The sequence below is a fragment of the Sander vitreus genome, chromosome 3, assembly GCF_031162955.1.
Source record: "Sander vitreus isolate 19-12246 chromosome 3, sanVit1, whole genome shotgun sequence".
NCBI classification, from domain to species: domain Eukaryota; kingdom Metazoa; phylum Chordata; class Actinopteri; order Perciformes; family Percidae; genus Sander; species Sander vitreus.
Window position 1 is genome coordinate 7,895,013 of NC_135857.1, and position 26,071 is coordinate 7,921,083.

At 40.4% G+C, this 26,071-nt stretch overlaps 2 protein-coding genes across 5 annotated transcripts in view; both read left to right on the top strand.

Moving 5' to 3' along the window:
• The first annotated feature begins 7,084 nt into the window (after positions 1 to 7,084).
• LOC144515213 (scavenger receptor cysteine-rich type 1 protein M130-like) lies at positions 7,085 to 20,375 on the top strand. The gene is made up of 9 exons (XM_078245849.1): positions 7,085 to 7,187; positions 9,835 to 9,867; positions 9,951 to 10,235; positions 11,756 to 12,073; positions 12,164 to 12,454; positions 15,459 to 15,776; positions 15,862 to 16,146; positions 17,770 to 17,852; positions 19,960 to 20,375. Exons 1-9 carry the CDS (start codon positions 7,142 to 7,144, stop codon positions 20,077 to 20,079), a joined length of 1,779 nt encoding a protein of 592 aa, XP_078101975.1. The 5' UTR covers positions 7,085 to 7,141; the 3' UTR covers positions 20,080 to 20,375.
• A 4,434-nt stretch (positions 20,376 to 24,809) lies between these two features.
• The window catches only part of LOC144515214 (cadherin-1-like), a 32,572-nt gene continuing 31,310 nt past the window's right edge, over positions 24,810 to 26,071 (top strand). For 2 of the 4 annotated variants that reach the window (XR_013501730.1, XR_013501731.1), the window contains exon 1: positions 24,810 to 25,174. Coding sequence is in view for 2 of the 4 variants with exons in the window: in XM_078245850.1 (XP_078101976.1) it covers positions 25,124 to 25,174 (51 nt within the window). In the remaining 2 variants the exon portion in view is untranslated. The remainder of the gene's footprint in view (positions 25,175 to 26,071) is intronic. The other 2 variants (XM_078245850.1, XM_078245851.1) reach the window with 2 other exon arrangements.

Here is a 26,071-nt window from a genome sequence, read left to right on the forward strand (position 1 = left end):
GGCCATGGCCCTGGCTCTCTCTCTCTCTCTCTCTCTCTCTCTCTCTCCCTCCCTCCCTCTCTCTCTCTCCCCCTCTGTCTCCCTCTCCCTCCCTCTCTCTCTCTCTCTCTCTCTCTCTCTCTCTCTCTCTCTCTCTCTCTCTCTCTCTCTCTCTCTCTCTCTCTCTCTGGGGTCGAAAATCAAGCTGTTAGCACTTAGGGACCGTTCGATATTTATGGAATGGACCACCAGAGGAAAATAGGGGAGGGTCATGTCTTTTTATTCTTTGTTGAGGGGAGGGTCATCCAATTAGTTTTGTCTAGGGGGAGGGTCACCCAACTTTTGTATTCATGAGAACAGCAACATTTCAAAGTGGCTTGTTTGGTGCATATTTATCCATGTAGCTCCATGTAGCTCTCTCAGTCTCGGCCACTATCGCTAGCAGATGGATCCCTCCCTGTTTAATCAGCCAGACAATTTGAACTGTAGCTTTAGAGACCGTGGGATTTCCCAAACTGAATAAATCCCGCTTGCACATATAAACACAAAACTGCATTGCTAGCTCAATCGTGTTGTAACTAAGAAATCTGATGAAAAAATAATTGTATTCATTAGCATGATTACCGTACTGTTAATTTCAGAAAACATCCAAAACACCGTACGAAAACATAACGGACCAGATGCAAGCTTTTATTTTGAAAAGTCAAAGCTTGTGGACTGCACCAAGCCGGGAAGGCATGAGACGGGTGGTCTCCAGGCTGCAGCCATAACCGACTCAAATATCCTTAGCATGCAAGCTCCCGAATTGACGCTCGTCTGAGAAATGGAGTTTTGGATAATGTTCAGCTTTGGCAGCTTTACTTATGCTAAAATATACAATGACTGAGGAAGCCTAGTGACGAGTCCATAGCAACCAGTGTTGAATGTCTTATTACCCAGTGTGCTTTGCTGAATGGTCTCAGTGTTTTATTGTTTTATTTCATGTGAATACTGGTTTACTAGAGGAGTAACTTAGTATTTGAAGTATTGCAGTGATGCATGAAGTGTGCATTTAGTTTCCATGCTTATTGTGTTTCCACAACAATGTTAGTGAGTAAATCTACTGAAATGGCCACCACACCATAACAGAGGAGTGGGATGCGTAAGATGAGAATGCAGAGATTTAGTCATATGCATGATGGCTGTAAAAAAAACAATGGCTATCTGCATGGCTTTGCCAAGCATAAATCAGTACAGAAGACATCAATACATTTTTGGGTAGGGTTATCCCTTTTTTCTTTTTTTTTTTAGAGATGACCCAATACTGATACCAGTAACAGTAGAAATCATATCACATCAATACAGGGATAGTAGTATAAAGTTGTTAAAACATAATAAACTATATGACACACTGGTATCAGATCGGTACTCGGTATCAGCCGATACGTGAGTTCAGGTATTGGAATCGGTATCAGGAAGCAAAAAATTGTATCGGGCCATCTCTTTTTTTTTTCATATCATTTCAGAAGGTCATCCAAAATGTATTGCTGGGGAAGGGAGGGTCAGGTGTATTTTGACCAAAGATCCCCAAATTCCTCCGGTGGCCCCTGAAATAAATAACGAACAGTCCCTTAGCGCTCCCCGTGGAGGCCTGGAGAACTTCTATTGTGTAAACTGGATGCATGCTTTTTTTCGGGGGTTGCGTGCTTTTCTTTTTGCATCGTTTCTATATTTGCAGAGCGTTTGTGTAATTGGCTGTGTTGTGTGTATTTGCAGTGCATTTGCTAAATGCTGCGCCTGTGTTGTCAAATTAATGAAGATGTTTTCTTAATTTGCTTGTGTTTTGTCTATTTGCGTGCGTTTTTCATTAAGTTGCAGTGGGTCGGATAAAGGCCGTCGGATAGAAATACAGAATTTAACTTAAGGGTTAAGGATGATTTTATTTTTTTTATACAAAGTATAACTATCTATTTTACTATTTCAAATTACGAATATTTTAACAAACTCTTCTCAGAAGTTTGATCACAGATTTGTGGCGTTGGCACATCAGGGTAAGTTTGATTAAAGCCACTGTCATTTTCTCTGGTGAACAGCGTTCTGTGAAATGTCAATCAAAGGCAAATTTATAAACTTCATTTTACATTTTGTATGAGTGATGGATGTTATTCTTTTTATTTACATTTGAGCCATAATCTTCCTCTTGATGATTATTTATGGATGTATCCTGAATTGTGAACTTTGGAAGTCCGTTTAAATATATATTGAACACTATAAATGAATCATTCATTATTGATGTTTGATAGTAATAAGGATTGAGATTTGACTGTAGTGAAGGTTTGCAGAAGCGTGATGAATTAGTGGTATGGGTGCTATTTTATCATTGGATGACAGTTTTAACTTTACTTGTTATCTGACATTATCAAACTTTGTTTACTGGACATCAAGACTAAAAATGTAATGATAAATGAATGCTCATTTTTATTTTCTCTAGTCCCGTTACCTGAAATAACAACTTAATTGTAATACTATCAGTATATATCAATACATGTTTTCTCTGGGTCTTGATGTAAACATGCCTGTAACCATGAACAGAATAAGTAGTTCAGAAAACACATAGATGATTTTAAAATCATATGGGGATAACAAAATATGCTCATACTGTATCTACTTTTTGTGAAACCCATTATTCTGAAACTACTGAAGATACTATTACAACATGACCTGCACATAAAGAGTACACAGTTTTGTAAACGTGAAAACGTTTTCACACGTTGCATACAAATACCTCAAACCACTAACTGATTAAACAAAAAGGAACTATTTGCACTGCCTGCTGGTAAGTTTGTGTTTTTAGAGCGGCAGACCTTAATCTTATGTTGAGTCAAATCTGCCACTGATGTCATGTCTTTTGAAATGTCTGGATAACATTAGTAATAATAGACTACTAATATGTAAATGAACCAGTGAACATATACAATAAAACTGAATAATGGCTTACAAAAAAAAAACAAAAAAAAACACACAAACCCTCCACAGACCTCCACAGAGAGAGCTGTATTTCCCAGATCCAGAGCCATTCTCCAGAGAATAAAGCAGGTGCAGTGGGTTCTTATTACCATGCTCCATGGTGTTTACCCAGCCTCATGTTATATATTGTAGTAGTATTAGGGTTGCTTTCACACCGGAGCAGTTTGGTCCCTTTTTTACATTCGTGGGATAGTCCGGTTTGTTTGTGGTGGTGTAAAAGCTCATTCGAACTCTGGTGCGGACCAAACAACCAAACTCTGGTCCACTTAAAAACGGGGGTCTCGGTTCGCTTCCAATTTCAACATTGCACACCATTTACAGACTTATTTATGATTTAATGAATGATAACATTGAAATTCATAACCTATTAAAGGAACACGCCGACTTATTGGGACTTTGTCTTATTCAACGTATCCCCCAGAGTTAGACAAGTCGATACATACCCTTCTCATCTCCATGTGTGTCGTAACTCTGTCTGACGCACCCACCGCTAGTCTAGCTTAGCACAGATCCTGAAGGTAACCGGCTCCAATAGTCTACTGCTCCCAATAAGTGACAAAATAACGCCAACGTTTTTCCTATTTACATGTTGTGATTTGTATAGTCACAGCGTGTACAAATAACAAGGTCACATGAGACACAGACATCTTCAAACCGTATACATACTCTGAACTATATTCTCAGAAGGCGAAGCACTGCTACTTCTGCTACTTGGGCGGAGTGATTTGAGATGAGAAGGGTATGTATGGACCTATCTAACTCTGGGGGATACGGTGAATAAGCTAAAGTCTCCATAAGTCGGCGTGTTCCTTTAAGACCATACATCGCTCGTCAGTGCGCGTGACAACACATCTTATGCTGCGTTCATAGCATAGACAGTATATAAACTGGACCAACAGATCCCGTTGCTCTAGACGGAGACCAGTGAAGGATATTAGAAGCACTTTTCCGGTGATGGCTGAGCGTTACTGCGCAGCCGCCAACTGAGCTCGAAGACGTAGATGTGACGTGAGCAACCTGTCTGAAAAGTTGTAAGTCTTCTGGTAGCTGTTCCAAGAGAAATCGCGAACATTCCCAATCTTACAGAGTCGGAGAGCGTAGGTATGTATAAGGAGATAACATAGGCACAGGCTAATAATTGCTAACTAAAATGCTAGCTAACATTAGTAATTAAACTTAAACAGCGAATGGAAGTCAAAACTGCCTGAGAGCTTCTCCTGTACTATACGGTAATTCCTCTACTATGCAACAGTAAGTCGCGTGGTTATGACACAATCGTTAGCCTATTTTTACAAAAACGTCTACAACGGAGCCGTAACGTGAGTGTAAGGTAATGGAGCCTTTTATACATTGTTGTGTTTCTTTAGAAATAAACAATGGACAAATAAAGTCTTTAAACGCTTCAGATGTAAAGTTATTCGCTGTCAAAGTGACGCCAAAATGAATGTCGGTCAATGGAATGCTAACGGGAGGTGATGGCTTATTAGCATCAAAATGGCGCCATAGGAGCTACGCGTTCCGAGGAGACGCTTACCCCCTTGGTTCATAGACATCGGAAAAACATTTTTCAGAGTGAAAGCGTCACCATTCACGTCACTTCCTGTGGGAATCAGAGGTGGGAAACTCAGGCTGGATTTTGCTAACCAAGTTTCCCAGTTGGTGATGTGTTGTTGACAACTGACTTTTGATGTAGGCGACTTTGGTTCACTGAACATATTTCAATGACAATAAACTGTTTATTGTGGATAAAGGCCTCTGCCAAGAAACATACACAGACATAACATGTTTCAAATTATTCATAAATATGATATATAAAAAAACTACACCTTATCCGTGTCCTTTCCCGTTAGTTGTCCTGCAGATAACACAAACAAACACCTGTCCACGTGCTGTTTCTATGCTCGTATAAGAAAACAGCAGCAAATCCTTTGTTATTGTGGCCTCCATGTTTTCACACACCTGATGCTCTAGGCTACGGCCAACCGTTGGTGGCAGTCATGCAACAAGTTGTTATGCCAAACGCCAATATAACAGAAGAAGAAGAACACGCATCCCGACCATGTGAACGCTGGCAGTCGGAAAAACAACGTAATCACTGGGGCGGTGCCTGTTATTCCCAGGTGGCATGCACGCAGCATAAATCTCCCCCTCATCAGGGTCCGCCCTCTCCGTCACTCGCTGTCTGTCAGCTGCTCACATTTTTTGCCTTCTTGTAAAATATTAGAAACACTAAAGCAGAATCAGAAATCTGTTTAGAATTATCTTAATGAATAATGCAACAAGGACGAAGCATGCTAAACTGCGCTGTTTGTTTATTCTTAATGGAATGGATCGCAAATGGATCCGAATGAAGAAACGTTAAAAAAAAAAAAAACTCAACCTATAGCTCCCTCAGCCAAATAGTGTGGGTAACAGATCAAGGCAGCAACATAATCAACGCCCTGGAACCATATAGGAGACTTTCTTGTCTCGATCACCTAATTAATACTGTCCTTCGCCACGATCTGCATGCCGACGCACTGGCCGACAACGCGCCGGATATGAGAGACCATATCTGCTGCTGAAGGACTCGTGAGATATCTGAAACAATCTGCCCTGGTTGCGCAATTATCGAAGACAGTGCTACAGATGGGGGAGACACATTTTAGCACAGTTTACCTCCCACTCAAGTCAGTGCAGGACATACACCCAGAGCTACGGGAGAAGCTGGAGAGGCATAGCTTTCTCCCCACCCAATTAGGCTAATAAAGTAATGATTAAAAAAACACAAATGCTTGATCAAGGGCCCGGCCCGGCCCGCCCTGAGGATAGTGGCCGGAAATATCGTCAAGTTTGGGCTCGGGCTTGGCAGAGAATCTAAACTCTACTACCGCCTCAGAACAGGAACCCATAGAATTGGGCCAAGCCTATCTAACTCTGGCAAAGCGATCTCGTATGAGAAGATCCGGTAAGGGCCGATGTTGTAGAGGAAAAGGTCATTTTCTCGCCGCCTGCCCAAAACACCGGGCTTTCCAGTAGCTGTGGGGATATTGGCGAGCCTTAATGATATTCCCACCTCTGATCTGTCTCTTATGTAACTCCAAGGCACCTTGTGTTCGTCTCAGTTGGCCCTGTCTATTTTTGCTTTGATCGATTCAGGTGCCGAGGGCAATTTTTTAGATCAGAAACTAGCCAACTAATGACATTGGATCCAGAGAAAATAAAAACAGTGGCAGGGCAGCTGGTCCTCAGTTCTGGTAAGCAGCTTTAATTCTTCCTGGGCTTTACAAACTTTTACAAACGCTTAATCATGGCCTACAGTAAGGTGTCATTCCCTCTCACACAACTCACCGCTGTTAAGGTTCCCTTTTCCTTGTCCCCTAAAGCAACAATGCTGCAAGGTCTAGAAGGACACCCAGGCAGCTCTGCTCCGCTCTTCGGAGGGTAACCGCCGCATAGCTGATCACCATCGGGCACCACCAGCTCCTGCGTACGAACGAGGTCAGAAAGTTTGGCTTTCCCCCAAGAACATTCCCCTAAAGATTGTCTCTAAGAAACTTCCCCCTGGTTCATTGCTCCCTTGTCAGGCTGACATTGCCCCTTCTGTATTGAGCTCTGTTTCCCTGTCGAGATCTGTTCACCCCTACCTAAACGGGAAAAACCTTAACCCTATGTTAATAGTTTTGCTTGTGTGCCTTAGGTCGCCGCTCTGGTGAGAGGATTTTTTTTTTTTGTATTGATAGTAAAGTGCTGCATTTACCAATAACAGGTTAATACTATTAAAACCCTGCTGTAAATTGACAGCCATCATTTACAGTGGATGTTTTTCTATTACCCATTATCTGAAACATAGATCCCAATACAAAAATGACCTGCACATAAAGAATTTTAGTTTTTGTAAATGTGACAACATTTTCACATGTTGCAAACAAATACCTCAAACCACTAACTGATGAAACAAAGAGGAACTACTGACACTGTCTGCATGCACGTTTGTGTTTTTAGAGGGGCAGGCCTAATTCTTATCTTATGTTCAACCAAAGTAAGTAAAATGTATTCATAAATAAAGCTCCACCTCTTTCTGTATGCAGATATACACTGAGGATGGCACACAGGATTATAAGAGCAGAGAGCCGACAGGCAGGAAGACAGACGGAGACGCAGAGAGACAGTCCACATGAACATGGGTCACCTGTTGCTGCTGCTGCTGCTGTGGAGCTCAGGTAATAAGGAATAATAATAATAATAATAATAATAATAATAATAATAATAATAATGCATTTTATTTATGTAGTGCTTTTTTACAACACTCAAAGACACTTTACAGATTTAAAAAAGAGGAAATCCACCCACTAATGATAGGTAGGACTGTGCTTTAAAGACTACATGTTATTCAATCATTTCTGTTGAATCTTCAAATCAGAAGCTCACACACACACACACACACACACACACACACACACACACACACACACACACACACACGCCATACAATACATGGGCGCGTGCATTGCACACTGAAAAGGCGAGTTGGATAATCTTAACTGGGGGGTGGGTGTCCCTCTCCAGATAATTAGTGCCTTAACATGCGGTTTGATGCTTTTGCATGGCTATTATAACTTAATAAAATGAACAAAATTATGGATACAGTCTTTGATTTCACCTACCAGAAGTTATTAAATATATTACTGTGAAAATCTAAAAGTACAGAAATTGTGTATGTTTAATAATAACCATGCATTGTTCATTAAAACTTGAGAATCTCTTTATGCCTGCAATTGCAAAGGCCAGCTGTAGTCAATCTCCGATAAACTGGCCTACATTCATCTTTCCAATCATTTCTACTACTACTAACAATCACCAGGACCTGAGGCTAATGTCTCAAAGATGATGTTGTTAGTTATCCTGCTGGCTTTGTTCACACACACAACACAAGCGCATATTAAAGGGTTTGTTAACCTTAATAAGGCATTGTTTTGGCTTTATATCCGGTAGCTTCAACTGGAATAGTTGCTGTAACTGTATATTGCATAATAAAGTAAGTGTTATTCTTAATAAAGCAACACAGAAGCTTAGAAAAGATTTAACAATGACATAATACTGTAGGTAAGTTAGTTAAACTCAAAAAAATTGTTTGTAATGCTATGATAAACATTTATAAGAAACTCATAAGGTTTTATTTATGTTCTTAAGCAGTCTATAATTTGTTAACAATTGCTTTTAAATGTCTTATAATCCAACAATAAATGTGTTTATGATGCTATTATAAACACTTATATTCTGTTCGAGGTTTCTGCCTGTTCAAAGGAAGTTTTTTCTCGTCACCGCCGTACTAAGTGGGGGAATTGTTGGGTGTCTTTAAATTACAGTTTTCTCTAGACCTGCTCTAACTGGAACTGTGATGTAGCGTAGCCACAAGTGTCAAAGATTGATTACAATGTGCGGAATTACTTTACGTTGCCTATTTACGTATGTATATTTATTTCTATTTCATCACCGGAGTCTGTACAGCATCAACAGGGCTCGACATTGTTGTTTATGTGTGTGTGACGTCAAAACTGTAACTGGGAGTACAACGATCTGGTACGAGTTCACGGGTAGTAAGTTACGGGTTTGACTGCCATTCCAGGGCACTTTCACGAGGTAGAAGGTTGTGAAAACACGAGTTACGGGTTGCCTGGAACGCAGCATAACAGTGCCTCCCTCCATTCTGCCTGCTCACCCACTCACCTGGCCGTCATCATCCGGCTGTAGCTCTGTTCATTTGCAGAGATGGCAAAAGTACTCACTTCCTGTACTCAAGTAGAAGTACAGATACTTGTGTTAAAAAATACTCTGGTAAAAGTAGAAGTACTGATTTAACTTCTTTACTCAAGTAAAAGTAACAAAGTACAGGCTTGGAAATGTACTTAAAGTATAAAAGTAAAAGTAGCCTTGCGAATGACAACCATTTTTTATGCAAAGCTACCTGGACCACACAAATGTTACTAGAGTGCAAGCTAAGAAATTTCAGTGGACATGGAAAAAAGGCTCTTTATATGCCATTGCCTACATTTTAAATGGATGTCTGCCAATAGGCCTAACACATCACATATATGATTATTGTGACAGAGACTGGGACTCCAGGTTAATAAGATTCTGACTGAGCAGCAAGATATGTGCAAGATATGAATTGTGATTCTGTGAGAATTCAAACATGAGTCCTCTAACTTACGTCTGAGAGGTTTGAGACATTAACGTTAACATTAGCCCAAAATAAAGTCGATTTGAGACAAGACCAAGCAACGTTATCGTTAACTTAAGTGGTCTAGAAAACAAGAACGGCATTAAGTAATGTTAACATTACTTACAGCACTGTTACACTAAATCAAGTTACTGAATTTGTTTTTAATATAAAGCTATACATGCAGATATTGTATCAGCTAGTATTAGATTATTTTCAAATAAACTGAACGCTCGCTAACCTTAACGTTACTCGGGTAACTTAACTAAATGCTAGCGAACCAAGGCGTCGTCGTTGCTAGCAGGAGCACAAATGTAACTGATCATTAAAGTAAACTTAATGAAGTTACTGAAACAAACAACAAATAGCTTTTGATAACAACAAAAAGATGCATTTACCCCTATGTGTGCTTGAAAGCCAGCAGTTCGTGGTGTTTCGGTTGGCACAATTTGCAGCAAATTATTTGAAACTAAAGTAACGAGCCAATTTTGTAAAATGTAAGGAGTAGAAAGTACTGTTCATCTCACTGAGTTCACTGAGGTGTTTCTGAGCTGCTAGAAGATTCTCTACAGAACAACCTGAGAAAGTTTGTTCTGTCTATATACAGATTGTTTATACAGATGTTTACCTTCTGACTTTCTTCTCAGAACTCCAGGCTGAAAGAAAACACAACTCAGAAGGTAAGTAGAGACACAATAAAGAATCATTATGGCAGAATCAGCAGTTACATTCTTTTACTGATTACTTTCTTGTTTCTGTTCAGAGTCTGTCAGGTTGGTGGGCGGAGACTGCACAGGAAAACTGGAGCTGAAACATCATGAAGAATGGAGACCAGTGAATGACCTTGACTCTGTCTGGACCCTGAGGACAGCTGCTGTTGTCTGCAAAAAGTTGGACTGTGGATCTGCTCTTTCTGTTAGACGGAGAAAAGATTCCTCATACAGATCTGTGTGGGAGATCAGGTCTTACTGTGTTGAGTCAGGATCTGCTCTGAGTGAATGTGCAACATCACATTTCTCGGACTACCTCCTGAATCTCACCTGCTCAGGTAAGCCCATCAGTGACATCATCTATGACAGCAATTCCACTAAACGATCCCAAATTGTCCCAGTTAGATAGCAAATGCTGTAAACATATTCTTTGTAAATCTTTACAATTATTCCCCGAAAGAATCAAGCAGGCCTGCCTTGCTGCCGATCGGTCATTTTCTGCGTGAAGCCTGCTAGCTCAAAATGTCTTGTTTCCCCTAGCAAGGGCATTTTGAGAATGGGGGTGGGGGGGCTGAAATCACATGCCAGATGTTAGGCTTTATCCTGAAAATGTACCTTTGTTGATCCAGACTATCCAGACATCAGTGACATCATCTATGACATTATCTATGTAGTAATGTACTCAGGTTGACACACACACACTTGCACCAGCTAGAATTGCAGCAGACTGTCTCCGTCAGCCATAATGGAGAAAGAAAATTAGAAGCTGAAATATATATCTGTTTATATGAAACATACCTGTCTGTCCCCTAGGCCAACCAGCAACCAGCCTGAAAGGACTCCTTCAGTGCCTGTCACTATCTACACTCCCACGTGGCGTCCTTCACCCTTCTTAAAAGGAGAGTCCAGCCCATATCCCTTTTAGATTTTAGGGATCATTTTCTAAACCAATTTTTATTCTGGTTTACAGATCTTCGAAGAAAAACAAGAAATAGTGAACACTTTTAAACTTGTCTGAGTGGAGAGAAAAGATTGTGGAGTACTTAAGCAGAAGGAACAGAATAGAGAAATATGCAGATGATTAAGCCGTGTTATTGTTTAAAAACACGTTGAAAGTGTTCAAAAATGGAAATGAATTGTTAGTGTATTAAGTATTAACGGTTAATGCCCAACAAAGTGTTCATTGTCAGGTAATAATGGACGACTGGGAGGACGGTTGCCTCCGCCGAATTTCAATAATACCTGACAATGTATCCATGGTCACGTGCCAAATAAATTTTTTTAACCATTATTAATATTTAAATTTGCTTTACAATCGAAATCTAAAGTTTTTCCTAACAATAACTCCATTTCCCTGGTTACGCCTGAGGGTTTTACTAATACCTGGAGAAGTCATTCCCATCCCATAAGGTTCTTATGCAATGCAAACATTCACTGCTCCAGTAAATAGGACGAACCTTAGATATGACTTGCTTACCCTTAGCAATGGGAGATAATTACATAGTCCGCTATCAATTCCCATTTTCATTTTCTTTTAATGTAGCACTTTAATTTTGAACGGTAAACAGTCTGTTTCACCGAAACTCCTTTAGTAGGTGTCCTATGAGTTTTTTTTATAGACACCCTGCAGCCAATCAGAATCGAGTACTCACCCAGACCATGGTATAAATGTAAATGTGATGGTCACATTTATGCAATCTGTGCAGATGTAAGGATATGTTTTGTTGTTAATGATGAACTTATTTTGGAACTGTGCTGAGTCCAGTTTGAATCACTGAACTGTTGTTTCATGATGTCTTTTTATTTTGTGTTTGGTGCCTTTTTTGTCTCTCTATTTGATCTTCTATCATCTCTCCAGACTCTGTCAGGCTGGTGAATGGGACCAGTCTGTGCTCAGGCAGACTGGAGGTGAAGACTAACCAGTCTACCCAGATGTGGTCCTCAGTGTGTGAGGATGACTTTGACCAGCAGGATGCAGAGGTGGTCTGTAGGGAGCTTGGCTGTGGAGCTCCTTCAGTCCTCCAGGGGGCGCTCTATGGCGAAGTGAAGGCTCCAATGAGGACCAAAGAGTTCCAGTGTGGAGGCCATGAGTCTGCTCTCCTGGACTGTAGAAGCTCAGGCTCAGATGGAAACGTCACCCGCTCACCTGGAAAAGCTGTTGGACTCACCTGCTCAGGTTGAAGAGGAGCAGCTTTGATTTGGTTCATTTCTGTTCTAATGAAATTCACTTTATTCTTTTACTGATGACACTCTTGTTTCTGTTCAGAACCAGTCAGGTTGGTGGGAGGAGTCAGCCGCTGTGCAGGAACACTGGAGGTGAAACATCAGGGAGACTGGAGACAAGTGTCTGACTTTAACTCTATCTGGACCCTAAAGACAGCAGCTGTCGCCTGCAGAGAGTTGGGCTGTGGCTCTGCTGTTTCTGTAGGACAGAGAAAAAAGTCCTCGATCAGATCTGTGTGGAGGATCTGGTCTGACTGTGTTCAGTCTGGATCTGCTCTGAGGGAGTGTGCAGCTTTAGTTTCCTCTTCCTACATCCTGGATCTCACCTGCTCAGGTCAGCCCATCCTTAGTCTCACATTGCCAGACCTATGTCCACAACACTGTGGAGTAATGTCTGGCTACATCACACATACATTCTGGGATAGAAGAAAAACACTGGCTTGTTTGCATTTATATAAACAAATCACAATATTCTTGGGCGGCGCTAAGTAGTGACGGTGGCTCTGCAAAATAGTCTCGGGAAGGACCTTGTTTTGGTGGAACATTTGCACCCCGCAAAATAAATTGTCACATACAATATTAAATGTAGTTAACTGTCACACAATACAGTAAAGTGAGCTTTTTAAATTAGCTGGATACATGGTTAAACCTCATTAGCTCTTACCAGTGTATTGCCGTGTGTACTTTGTCCACAGCAATCCTACCAATTGATCCCAAAACCTCCCAATTAGAGAGTAAACGCTGTAAACATATTCTTTGTAAATCTTTACAGTCATTCTCCGAAAGAACCAACCAGGCCTGTCTTGTTGCAAGATTAAAGTTTTCTTGCCATTTTCAGCGTGAAGCCTGCTAGCAAGTTTGTTGTTGTTTACCCTAGCGAAGGCATTTTGAGAACGGCAACACACAGAGAGTGGAAGGGGCCTGACTTCACGTGCCAGATGTCAGGCTTTATCCTGAAAATGTACTTTTGTTGATCCTGACTAGCCCATCAGTGACATAATCTATGACATCATCTATGCAGTAATGTACTCAGGTTGACACACACACACACACACACACACACACACACACACACACACACACACACACACACACACACACACACACACACACACACACACACACACACACACACACACACACACTTGCACCAGCTAGAATTGCAGCAGACTGTCTCCCTCAGCCATAATGGAGTCTGATGAGCTGCTCCCTTAGTAAATTCGGTGCTGAATGCACCAAAATATATCTGTCTATATGAAACATACCTGTTTATGTCTGCTGTCTGAAACCAGTCTGAAAGGACTCCTTCAACTTGATAGCTTTCTGAGCCACTGGCTTTCACCAGCAGGTTCTTTGGATGCCAGCATAATACGCACCAATGACCTACTTGCCAACTTTGAGGACCTCAGCTAAGCCTGGGGCTCGTCAGTATCTGCACACCCAAGCGTAGTCCTCCACCCTGGGAAACTCCTTAAAAGGAGAGTCCAGCCCCTATCCCCTTTAGATTGTAGGGATCATTTCCTAAACTGATTTTTATTTTGGGTTACAGATCTTTTCAGAAAAAAGAAAGACTGAAAACTTTTGAACTTATCTGTGTGGAGAGAAAAGATTGTTGAGTACTTAAAGGAGCATTCTGGTCGATTTCAACTCGTAGCTCTGTTGTTTGTAAATTTGGAGTTCTGTCAGTAGCGAGAAAAACGAAAACAATTGGTGTTGCCTACACCGTGTTATCCTCCTGCTACAGTTTGCACCAAGAAGGCTGAAACAGGGCACGTTTTAAACGTGCTTTTAGCCTCTTAACATGTTCGAAATGTCATTACAAGTGCCTACCCATGTGAAGTGATTCCTCCCGAGTGAACACAGTGAATCTGACTGCAGTAGATGTGAAAGAAATACATAAAAGTTGTGCTAATTCAGCTCAAGGGGGTAAGCTTCGTTCAGAGCTCGAACCTCCTATGGCGGCATTTTGATGCTACAAAGCGATCACCCGACGTTAGCATTCCATTGACTGCCTTTATTTTTACGTCACTTTGACAGCGAATAACTTTACATCTGAAGCGTTTAAAGACTCTATTTGTCCATTGTTTATTTCTAAAGAAACACGACAATGTATAAAAGGCTCCATTACCTTGTACCGCACGTTACTGCTCCGTAGTAGACGTTTTGTAAAAATAGGCTAACGATTGTGTCATAACCACGCAACTTACTGTCGCATAGTAGAGGAATTACCATATAGTACAGGAGAAGCTCTCAGGAAGTTTTGACTTCCATTCGCTGTTTAAGTTTAATTACTAATGTTCACTAGCATTTTAGTTAGCAGTAATTAGCCTGTGTCCATGTTATCTCCTTACATATACCTACGCTCTCCGTCTCTGCAAGATTGGGAATGATTGAGATTTCTCTTGGCACAGCTACCAGAAGACTTCCAACTTTCAGACACGTTGCTCACGTCACATCTTACGTCGTCTCTCTCAGTTGCGCAGTAACGCTCAGCCATCACCGGAAAAGTGCTTCTAATGGCCTTCGCTGGTCTCCGTCCAGAGCAACGGGATCTGTTGGTCCATTCTTATAAACTGTCTATGATTCAGCTCTGTTTAGTTCCGGTGTTGAGAGACGAGTGCTTCGGGACCGTCTACAAACTACAACACCGAAAAGAGATACAAAAATATCTTCAAAAATAGGCATTATTTTTTAAAAGTAAGTGCTAACTTACTAACTAGCAGGAGACAAGTTATAATTTAGGTAAGTTTGGAGACACTACCTTATTTAATCATTAAATTAATAAATATTTTTGTTACATCTCTTTTCAGTGTTGTAGTTTGTAGATGGTCCCTAAGTCTAACCGGAACTAAACAGAGCTGAATTAGCACAACTTTTAGGCATTTCGTTCACATCTACTGCCTACCATCAACTGTCAGATTCACTGTGTTCACTCGGGAGGAATCACTTCACATGGGTAGGCACTTGTAATGACATTTCGAACATGTTAAGAGGCTAAAAGCACATTTAAAACTTGCCCTGTTTCAGCCTTCTTGGTGCAAACTGTAGCAGGAGGATAACACGGTGTAGGCAACACTGATTGTTTTCGTTTTTCTCGCTACTGACAGAACTCCAAATTTACAAACAACAGAGCTACGAGTTGAAATCGACCAGAATGCTCCTTTAAGCAGAAGGAACAGAATAATAAAAATAACATTGCTGCAGTCTGTGGTGTTATAAACTATGTGTTCTGTTGTTAATGATGAACTTATGTTGTAATTGTGCTGTTGTTTCATGACATCTTTTTTGTGTTTGGTGCCTTTTTTGTCTCTCTATTTGATCTTCTATCATCTCTCCAGACTCTGTCAGGCTGGTGAATGGGACCAGTCTGTGCTCAGGCAGACTGGAGGTGAAGACTAACCAGTCTACCCAGATGTGGTCCTCAGTGTGTGAGGATGACTTTGACCAGCAGGATGCAGAGGTGGTCTGTAGGGAGCTTGGCTGTGGAGCTCCTTCAGTCCTCCAGGGGGCGCTCTATGGCGAAGTGGAGGCTCCAATGAGGACCAAAGAGTTCCAGTGTGGAGGCCATGAGTCTGCTCTCCTGGACTGTAGAAGCTCAGGCTCAGATGGAAAAGTCACCTGCTCATCTGGAAAAGCTGTTGGACTCACCTGCTCAGGTAGAAAAGGAGCAGCTTTGATTTGGTTCATTTCTGTTCAAATTTACTTTATTCTTTTGCGGACGACTCTCTTGTTTCTGTTCAGAATCAGTCAGGTTGGTGGGAGGACTCACTCGCTGTACAGGATCACTGGAGGTGAAACATCAGGGAGACTGGAGACCAGTGACTGTCTCTGGCTGGACCATTAAGGTGGCAGCTGCTGCATGCAGAGAGCTGGGCTGTCCGTCTCCTGTTTCTGTAGGACCGAGGAAAGAGTCCTCAGTACGCTCTGTTTGGATGATCAGCTCTGACTGTGTTCAGTCTGGATCTACTCTGAGGGAGTGTGCGGTGTCAGATTCCTATTCCTCCATCCTGAATATCATCTGCTCAGGTAAGCCCATCAATGACACAATTATGGATCATGTATGACAGAAATACCTGCCTGCCGAAATGCTTAACTGCTTATCTGCCTTGGCGAGCTGCCTACCGAAATGCATACCTGCCTGCCTAACTGCCTGTCAAACTGCTAAACTGCCTGTGGAACTGTCAGGCTGCCGAACTGCCTGCTGAACTGCCTGCCGAAAATTGCTGAACTGTCTGCCGAACTGCCTTCCTACCTGCTGAACTGGAAATATTGTCTCCATGTCCACATGGACATTTAACTGCCACTCTTCATTCCCTGTAGGCTATGTTGCTTTTTAAATTATGTATTGTATAAAGTATTGAGTGTTTTCTATAATGTTTTACTTTAAATGGTCAGAGAGGCTGTTTGTAAACTTTTTCCAGTAATATCACTACAGCTAATATCGTCAGACATTTCAGCAGCAAAACTAACTGTAATTATAAAATTGACCGAGGAAACAGAACTGCACCTTTATAGCTTCTGAAATAATCCTTATGAAGTTAAGTTGCTGTTTCTCAAGCTTCTCTCTGGGGACACTATTAAAGCTGTCCGACAGCAGCTAAAGCTAAAGCTTCAACTTTAGATAAAGTTAAAAATATATTCCTTGTAAATGTATTATTTCACCCACCCACTATTAATCAGAATGTTAATATGATCAGACCAGTCAATATTATCTCTCTCCCTCTTCTCCACTCTCTCTCTGTGTCACACCTCTTTGTTTACATGCCACAGGTAAAAACAGGCAAAGCAGAGGATACATCAGTGTATCCTCGATTATAGCTCTTCCCGGGAACCTCCTTGATCCTCGCTCCTCAATGTGCGTTTTAGCAATTGGGACGTGGCTAATAGTGTTAATGCTAATGCTAATGGCATTGATAACTAAGCCAAACAGTGCTGTCACTAGTATTTTAGAGGGTATAAGCAACCGGTTTCTTACATCCTTCTTTTGATTCACAGCCACAGTCTGTCACTCCCTCTCTAACGTTACTAAGTCTCTACTGTAGCTTTGTGCTCTTAGATCTCACAATGACTGAATCTCACTTCCCATAAAATGCATCCAAAGTTCCTTCACATGCCTCCGTTCCTCACATCTTAGTCCCTCCCACCGAGGAAGCATGGGGGAGAGGGAGGAAATCATGCGAGGAGAGAGGAAATGAGGAAATGTGTTTTTAGAGGGATGATGAGACGTCCTTTCCTCTGAAGTGTCATGTGAATTTGTGAAGCTTTATGGGCGAAGCTAGCAACGGCTTTCTGCGGCACGGCTTCCAGGAAGGCTGCTCTCCTGTTTCCTCGCTCATAGCTCCTCAGCGATCCCACAGAGATCCTCGCTCCCGCCTTTACCAAGAGGCCCAGAACAACTTCTGGTTCAACCGTGTAGCTGTCAAATGACAGAAGTGAGATTCATATATATGTATATAGGGACAGAGTATGTTTAATAACCCTGCTATAATCCTGCTTATTAGCTTTTTAACTTCTAAGAGTGATAGGTGTAAGCGATATGTGTCCATGTTAAAGTGATTTTAGATTTCAGGTCCCTACAGTTTGTGTTAAATGGGAGCTGTTGGACTCATGATGTTGTGTGATGTGAGATCTCTCCATGTGTTTGATCAGATCCGAGGCCTTTTATCATCAGAGCGGTTGTCCTGCTGCTGACTTTGCTGTTGGTGAACGCTGCTTTTTACTTCTACTATAAGGTACGGACACATGCTTGTTGTTTAGACAACTGGTCCCCAACCTGGGGGTTGCAAGGCCTTCTTCATTTTAAGGGGTGTAAGACAACTTTTTAAACCAACTAAATATTATGTAAACACATCATAACAGCGTTCACACAGCCAAGTAACCGTTAGCGACAGACATTTAAGAACCATGAACAGAGCATTTTGGAAATCACCACCACAAACAAGAAATATTGTTAATAAATAATATTATTAGATAAGCACAGGGGCATATTAATTGTTATGGTTTATTTGGGAAAATGGTCATTATGCCGAATTACAGTAAATGTACATAATGTTATACAGACACATTATAACATTTATAACATTTACAGATGGAGCGATAATTCTTCATGATGACCGTTTTACCAAATAAACATTACCACCATAAACATGTGGCATACAGTGGCTGTGGTGGCCAGAATAATATCAGTTGGCACGGTGGCCTAGATTTTTAATACCTTACCCGATGATGATCGCTTTACTTGAAACAACTGTTCATGTCACTTGTAATGCTATGAAATGCCTCTCAAAAGCCTTGATGTTCTGGGGTGCCCTGGTAACTCACCTGTTTGAGCCTGCGCCACATGTACCAAGGCTCAGTCCTTACCGGAGCAGCCCGGGTTTGAGTCTGACCCGCGGCCCTTTGCTGCATGTCATTCCCCCTCTCTCTTCCTGTCTGCAGATGTCCTCTTAAATAAAGGCCCCAAAAAGCCACGAAAATTACCTGGAGGGGGGATTTGCAGCCATTTTTGACTCAAGCCTATTAATTAATCCTAAACATTAACTAAATTATAACATTACAGCCAATTATATTTGTTATTGTGTACCACACTCCAGGTCTGTATTCTGAATTTTTATCTGAATTCTCTGAGTTTTTATCAAGTTTAGTCCTTAAAGCTTTAGTGCGTAACTTTTTTATATTAATGAACGTCCGTTACATTCAAGCCATTGCCAAATGAGTTGCTACAAAGATAATTAAGACTATCAGCTCCACACAACTTTTTCTGTATTTCTCAGGATTGGCTATGTTCAGAAGATTGTGTTGTCCGGCGACTTTCCCGCGCAGAAGCTTGAGTGAAGATAATTAACTCTTCTGCATGCGTGATCAACGAAGGCTTGTATCATGTGGACGCGCCGTGGGGGCAACATAAACTACGCACTATAGCTTTAGATCAGACAAAGTTACTGTTGTAGGTGATTTTAATATTCGTGTGGACGTTGACAACGACGTTGGCTTAGTATTGTGTTTATCTCACTACTAGATTCAATTGGTTTCAGTCAGTGTGCATAAACCCACTCTCTGTTTCAACCACACCCTCGACCTTGTGCTAGCATATGGCATCGAAATTGAAGATTTAAAAGTATTTCCACAGAATCCTTTATTATCAGACTATTATCAGACAGATTCTTCAATAACTTTTGAATTCTTCTAACCTGACTTTATGACATTTGATAAAAGTTTTTACACTAGATGTCTATCTGATAGTGCTATAGCTAAATTGTGGCTTCTAACAGTGTGCTTCTAACAGTATTTAATTCAGTGCCATGCCTTCATATAACAGAGGACTCCTATGTTAACTTAAGTTGACCAAATTGATCATTTTGTAGAGAGTGCTACGGACAGCTTTAGACTCTGTTGCTCCTCTCAAAATGAAGATAATGAAACAAAAGAAATTAGCACTTTGGTATAACTCCCAAACCCGCCAATTAAAACAAACCTCACGTAAACTTGAAAGTATATGGCGTTCCACCAATCTGGAAGAATCTCGTTTAGACTGGCAAGACAGTCTGAAAACATATAGGAAGGCCCTCAGAAATGCCAGGGCAGCCTATTACTCATCATTAATAGAAGAAAATAAGAACAACTGCTCTTGGGGGGGGTGAATGTTGGGTCTTTGTAAATTAAAGAGTGTGGTCTAGACCTACTCTATCTGTAAAGTGTCCTGAGATAACTCATGTTATGATTATACAGTATAGATAAAATTGAATTGAATTGCATCCAAAATCCCTTGTTTCACACAAACTTGCTGCAGTTATTGTATTCACTATGTGGGGTTAATTGTGTGCTGTCATGTCTCTCCAGGCCAGCAGGGGGCAGCAGACGGACACACAGGAGGGCATTGAGCTACATGATTATAACCTGGGTGTTCCTGCAGTTGAAGGAGAGCCAATTGAAGAGGAAGGAGCTCAGGGAGCAGAGTAGCACCTCCAAAGAGCTCATCTCACATCCAGATGGAGTTTAATGTGCAAGTTCCCTTGAAAACAAGAAGACAGGAATTATTATATTATGTTATATACTATATAGTAGAGATGGCCCGATACCATTTTTTGCTTCCCGATACCAATTCTGATACCTGTACTTGCGTATCGGCCGATACCGAGTACCGATCCGATACCAGTGTGTCATATATTTTATTATGTTTTAACAGCTGTGTACTACTATCCCTGTATGGATGTATCTTTGTTGTCGGTCTGGCTCAGGTTAAACTCTTTGTGAAACATGAATGTCCCAGAACTTTCTTTTATTCTGCAGTTATAACGGAAAAAGAACATAAATAAACTACTTTAATGTAGATTTTCTTTAGGGCTTTGTTACGTGGTATCGGATCGGTGCATAAACTCCAGTACTTCCCAATACCGATACCAGTGTTTTAGGCGGTATCAGAGCCTAAAACACCGGTATCGGAACATCTCTACTATATAGCTCACATCTCTAAGGCCATTGGTTCCTACTGAAAGCGTACAAACACCTGAGAATTTGAAATTTGATTTCCATGCGGCCGGCAAAATTCAAAACCAAAGACAGGCCAACCAGAAACAATGTTGGACAAATAATGTTAAATATTAAATTGAAACTTGAAACCTTGACATAATCCTTTTAATTCTGTATTACAATATTCAATGTAAATTAAATTGAGTGACATTTGAATTAAATCCTGAGATAACAGAGATGTCAGAGCCACCTGCTGTTCAACACTTCCTCATACTTAAACGTCGCACATTGGCCGTTTTAAACATAGGACCATAACAAGTGACTGCGGTGGAAATTTTAATCATGTGACCATTCTATTTAACGGAATGGACGAGGTTTTTAAGATAGTTAACATTGTAAAACAAAACTAGTTCAGTTTAGGCCAAAAAACTACTTAGGGTTAGTAAAACATAAGGGATTAGCTTAAAATGATGAATGCTACCTCTTTGTGCGGAATTTGGCACTGTTATACTTTGCCATCTCACTTACACGTTTGCTAATAGGCAGTAATAGGCTAATTACTAGCCTCACAACCTAACAACAAACGTAATTATGGGTTGTTATGAGCTGCTTGCACAATTGCCCTACACGGTCGTTTTCTTGGTGAGTAAAGTCTGTAACGTTGGAGCTGGAGATCTGCACATCACATTGGTGTTTGTGATTAAAGAAATACAATGCATTAAAGTCATGTAGCTCACATACAAAATACAATATTAAAAATCAGAGGCATTTTTAAAACCAATTTCATGCTTTTTTCATAACATGTTTATTTTTGTATAGGAATTTACTTGATTTTGTAACGGATTGCTTATTTTTATACCTAAAGGAATACTTTGCCGATTTTAAAGCAGCTCTGTATCATGTCATATTAGCTTGCCAAGTTATATATATCACCAAAAACAGCATATTCTGCATTATAAATAGGCCATAAGCCAAAATGAAAAGTAATTCAGGGTAAGAGAGTTGCAAGTTCTGGGTTTAGATCTTATTTATCAGATATCGGTGGTACCGGACTCATACAATGACAGTTAAGAAGAATGATTACTGAAATTCAGCATTTTTAAATATATATTTTAATTCATGATTTTAACTCTATATTTTTGTACTTTTTTACTCAAAAATGTATCTCATAACATATCATCTACTATGTTCTAACAAAATAAAACCACTTTAATTAAACTATAAAACTCTGAAATAGCTGATTGTAAGTGTTGTATTTTCTCTCTTAGTTGTGAAAATGTTTTGTTTGCTTTCTGTGAATGTGAGCGCTTTGCATTCAACAGAAGAGAAAACTCCAAGGCTCTCATTATGACTTACATGTACTATCTCCTCATTACCAGAATTTATCTGATAATTACCAGAAAACTGTTTGTTAATTATGAGAAAATACCTGTACTGTATCTAACTTCTGATTGAGTGGGCAGCCTAAAGCCTGCCTCCAAAGTCGCCCACCCTCTTCTCGTTGTGTTCAGGCCATAAGTTCAGAGCTCTGAAGTAGACTCGTCCGTCGCTTAATGTCTGCTCTGTATTAAATACAGATGACCAGCACTTGGCCTCACAGGCTTGTGAGGGGGGGACAGGGCCTTCTCTAATCTCTAAATATCTAAACGCGCTTTAGGGTTAGGGTTAGGGTAAGTCAACCATGGCAAAACATTTACATGCTGTTGCACAGCACTGTTGTTACCATGTTTCCGTAAAAATCATGATGTTGCAGTCCATAATCCATTTATGAGTGGTTATCCCTATGGAAGTTAATCTGTTTTATCGGATTTTGAAATTAAAAAGCCATTGAATTTCTAGCACAGAAAATGTATGCATTGACATTATGCCTTTGAATTTTACTCTTCAAATTTTCAACAACACATTTTCACCTCTATTTTTCTAAGTTCCTAAATTCAGAGTCAAAAAATAAACGTAAAAACAATTCAATATACCAAATTCACATGCAAAATACAATGTACGAAATTCAGCTAATATATTTTCACCTTGCTCAAATTCAACAGGCCAAATTCAGCAAAATGTAATATATAAAATTTAGTGTTAACATCCGGGAACCCTAGGAAAAGCAATCGATTCTAGATTCTGGATTGGGAGCGTGCAACAACTGGAAACTTTTCACAATTTCCATCAGCTATTTCATTACTAAATTCACTTCTGAGACTTTTTAATCTTGAATTGTTGAGAAATTCGAAAAGTAAAATTCAGAGGCAATAAATTCAGACACGTAATTTCAATGCATAAATATTCAGTGCTAGAAATACATTTTAATTTCAAAATCTGATGAAACAGATTTACTTCCATAGATCCCCAGCCGAAGTTCATCCATTTTGTTTGCTATAAACCTCACCTTGGAGAAAAAAATGCTGCGTAGTAATAGCCGATAAGGAGAGCCTAACGTTAGCTCTCCTCTCTTCCCCCGACTTTGTTCACGGTCTTAACCCCGTCTGCAAGATCTTCCGGTCCGGGGGAGCGGGGTTTGTAGCCCTCATCAGTGTTGTAGTCCTCGTTCTCGTCACAAAATCGACTAGGGTGAGCGAGGCAGAGATGTGACAGCAGAGAGCAGAGACGCCTCTATGAGGCAGTAATACAGTACATTGACAGTAATAATACTTATTTTACATTTCTCAATGTGCATTTGTTGAGCACCATTATTTAAAATGTGACTGTGAACTAAAAAAAAAACAGCACATTGTAGTTTATATATTAATTACTGTTGTGAAACAATCCGATCAGGATTGTTTTGTGGTTTGTATCCTATCATCTACTGGCTTGAACCCTGTGAGTAGATTCTGAAAGCAGTGGCCAGATTTCGGAGAACAAAGTGACACAAAGCAGGGTTCAGTTCACAATGTTCTAAAGGTTTAATGAGACACACAAGGATATACATATTCTCTAACAATCGCTCCATTTATCAAGTTGAGGCGTAGTAAGATAAGAGAGTCAGGATGGGAGGAAGGATTGTCTCAAGGTCTGTTCACACAGATAGGAAAACAGTGTTGCATTCTAGGATACAAATGAAACGTGAGAACGACTTTCTTCAAACTTCTCACAGAATGGAATGTAACGTTATTCACAACAATTACTAAAGCATTTATCAATTATAATATGGGGAAAATTGCGTTGCAGGTGTTTTTAAGCTTGTGCACTCTGAAGTTGTCTGTGCCCATACAATTTTAAAGCGTAACTCTCGCCAAAATGCAACCTAGGGTCTTTTTGTGAATGTACCCGAGTCAAACTTTCGTTTAAAAGCATATTTAGGATGGAAGCGCCACTTTTAAGATTTACCGTATTTTTGTTTTTCGGTCAAATGGCCTTTTGAATGGGAGTAATAGGGGCACTTTTATGCTAGCCTCAAAATAGCTGTTTTTAAAACACTAAGAAGGCTCGACACAACATGAAACTTTGTTCCAAGTATCACCAGGGTCTCTACATCTTAACTACACCGGTGCACAAGGGCACTAAATCTGTGGTTACTTGTTTTGATATTGAGTCGTTTTGACTGCCGAGGTGGTAGCGGCCGGAAACAACAAGAGCTACGGTGAGTTGTTCAAAACCTCTCTTTTTAGTAAACTCTGGGTACACAAACAATGTTGTCAATGCTTTCGTTAAGGTGTAGAGACCCTGGTGATACTTGGAGCAAAGTTTCATGTTGTGTCGAGCCTTCTTAGTGTTTTAAAAACAGCTATTTTAAGGCTAGCATAAAAGTGCCCCTATTACTCCCATTCAAAAGGCCATTTGACCCAAAAACAAAAATACGGTAAATCTTAAAAGTGGCGCTTCCGTCCTAAATATGCTTTTAAACGAAAGTTTTACTCGGGTACATTCACAAAAAGACCCTAGGTTGCATTTTGGCGAGAGTTACGCTTTAAGTTCGGGCTACAGTGCTCCTAGTACTCCCTGGCCCTGTTGCAGGATCACATTTAGTTTCATGAAAATGGGGAACCTGAAACTTCTACTGCCACTTTCAAAAGGTTTCAAACTAATGACAGGAGTACATATTCTTTGGTCATTCTTGATGAACAACCATTCTTGGAATCTTAATTCCCACAGGGTAGTTTAAAATCAGATTCTTATGTCATTAAATATGAAAATATGTTGTCAATATCAGAAAAAACAAATTTTACACAGTGTGTGTGCGTGTGTAAGAGAGAGAGAGAGAGAGAGAGAGAGAGAGAGAGAGAGAGAGAGAGAGAGAGAGCAGAGCTTAAGGTTGTAGAATGCTGCTCACTTAGCTCAGATACAGCTCATTGCTGGTGAATAAGAACGCTGTTGCTCTGTTGTATATCTGTTACCCATTTAGGAATAGGACGTACCAGAAACTGCGGGTATCTGTCTCTTTAGGTGTGTTCATACGCTGAAAGTGCCTGCAGCAACTCGCTCAGCTGAACCTACCTTCAGGAGAAAAGACAAAGAAGCCACGACGAAACTTTTCAAAGGAATATACTTATAGTTCATTTTGCAGTTCAGTTTTTTTGTTTTTATTATTCAGAAACAGATGGGGACCACTCGGCTTGCGGTTGTTGGCATTTTACTCGCCATTTTACAGGTGAGTAAAAAAATAAATACAAAAACTGCATTTGCTGTTTTATTTTAGTTCACTGTCACATTTTAAATAATGGTGCTTAACAAATGCACATTCAGAAATGTAAACAAAGTATTATTACTGTCAATGTACTGTACATTGTACAGGCTCACCCTCCCTCCTCTCTGTCTTTTATTTGGTAACACTGAAATAGCAATCATATCTTATCTGATTAAAATCCCACGGAAAGGGGAGTATCTACCTAAGTATCTACCAGCCAGTGTGGGAAAGATTGAGTAATGAGCGAGCCAGAGAGGAAGCAGGACACTCAAAACACTGTTGTGGATTTTCTAGGTTGATTCGTCAAATCAAAGAATCTTCAGGGAGAACGGATGGTGCAATAATAGATCTTTATTCAATCGAAAGACCCTGAAGGAAAATGACTGCCCTTCCTTCAGCATTTGTTCCTTTTACCCATGGCCACAAAAACAGGCCCCCACTTCTCATTGGACATCCCAGCAACAACATCCCCATATGTGATCACTCAAACTCCACATGCTCTTCCAATCATTTATATAACTAGTTGTTTGAGTGACTCCAAGACATAGTTCTGATGTTCAGAACTGCAAGTATGCAGAAAGACAAGTCAAAAACAAGTTTCATAAGAGTCTTGAGACCAGGGTCAAGAAAAGTTGACACAGAAAAATAGGAAACATAGGTTAAACACATTAAGTTAAAGTACTAGATTAAAATAGGAGTGTAGGAGACAAAACAAAAGTCAACACACAAGCACTATTTGATTTGACGAGATGATGAGTTGATGTAAAAATGCAAATAAATCAGTGAATGCACAGGTAATTAAGTGATATCCCTGCAGTTGTGGTGTTATAATAAAATCCAGTCCTTTTTGTCTGAGGCCGA

Excerpts from the sequence above, each read along its gene's own strand:
- LOC144515213 (XM_078245849.1), top strand. The coding sequence starts at position 7,142 with ATGAACATGGGTCACCTGTTGCTGCTGCTGCTGCTGTGGAGCTCAG. Across the intron at positions 12,074-12,163 it reads TGTTGGACTCACCTGCTCAG|AACCAGTCAGGTTGGTGGGA; the intron begins GTTGAAGAGGAG and ends GTTTCTGTTCAG. Across the intron at positions 15,777-15,861 it reads TGTTGGACTCACCTGCTCAG|AATCAGTCAGGTTGGTGGGA; the intron begins GTAGAAAAGGAG and ends GTTTCTGTTCAG.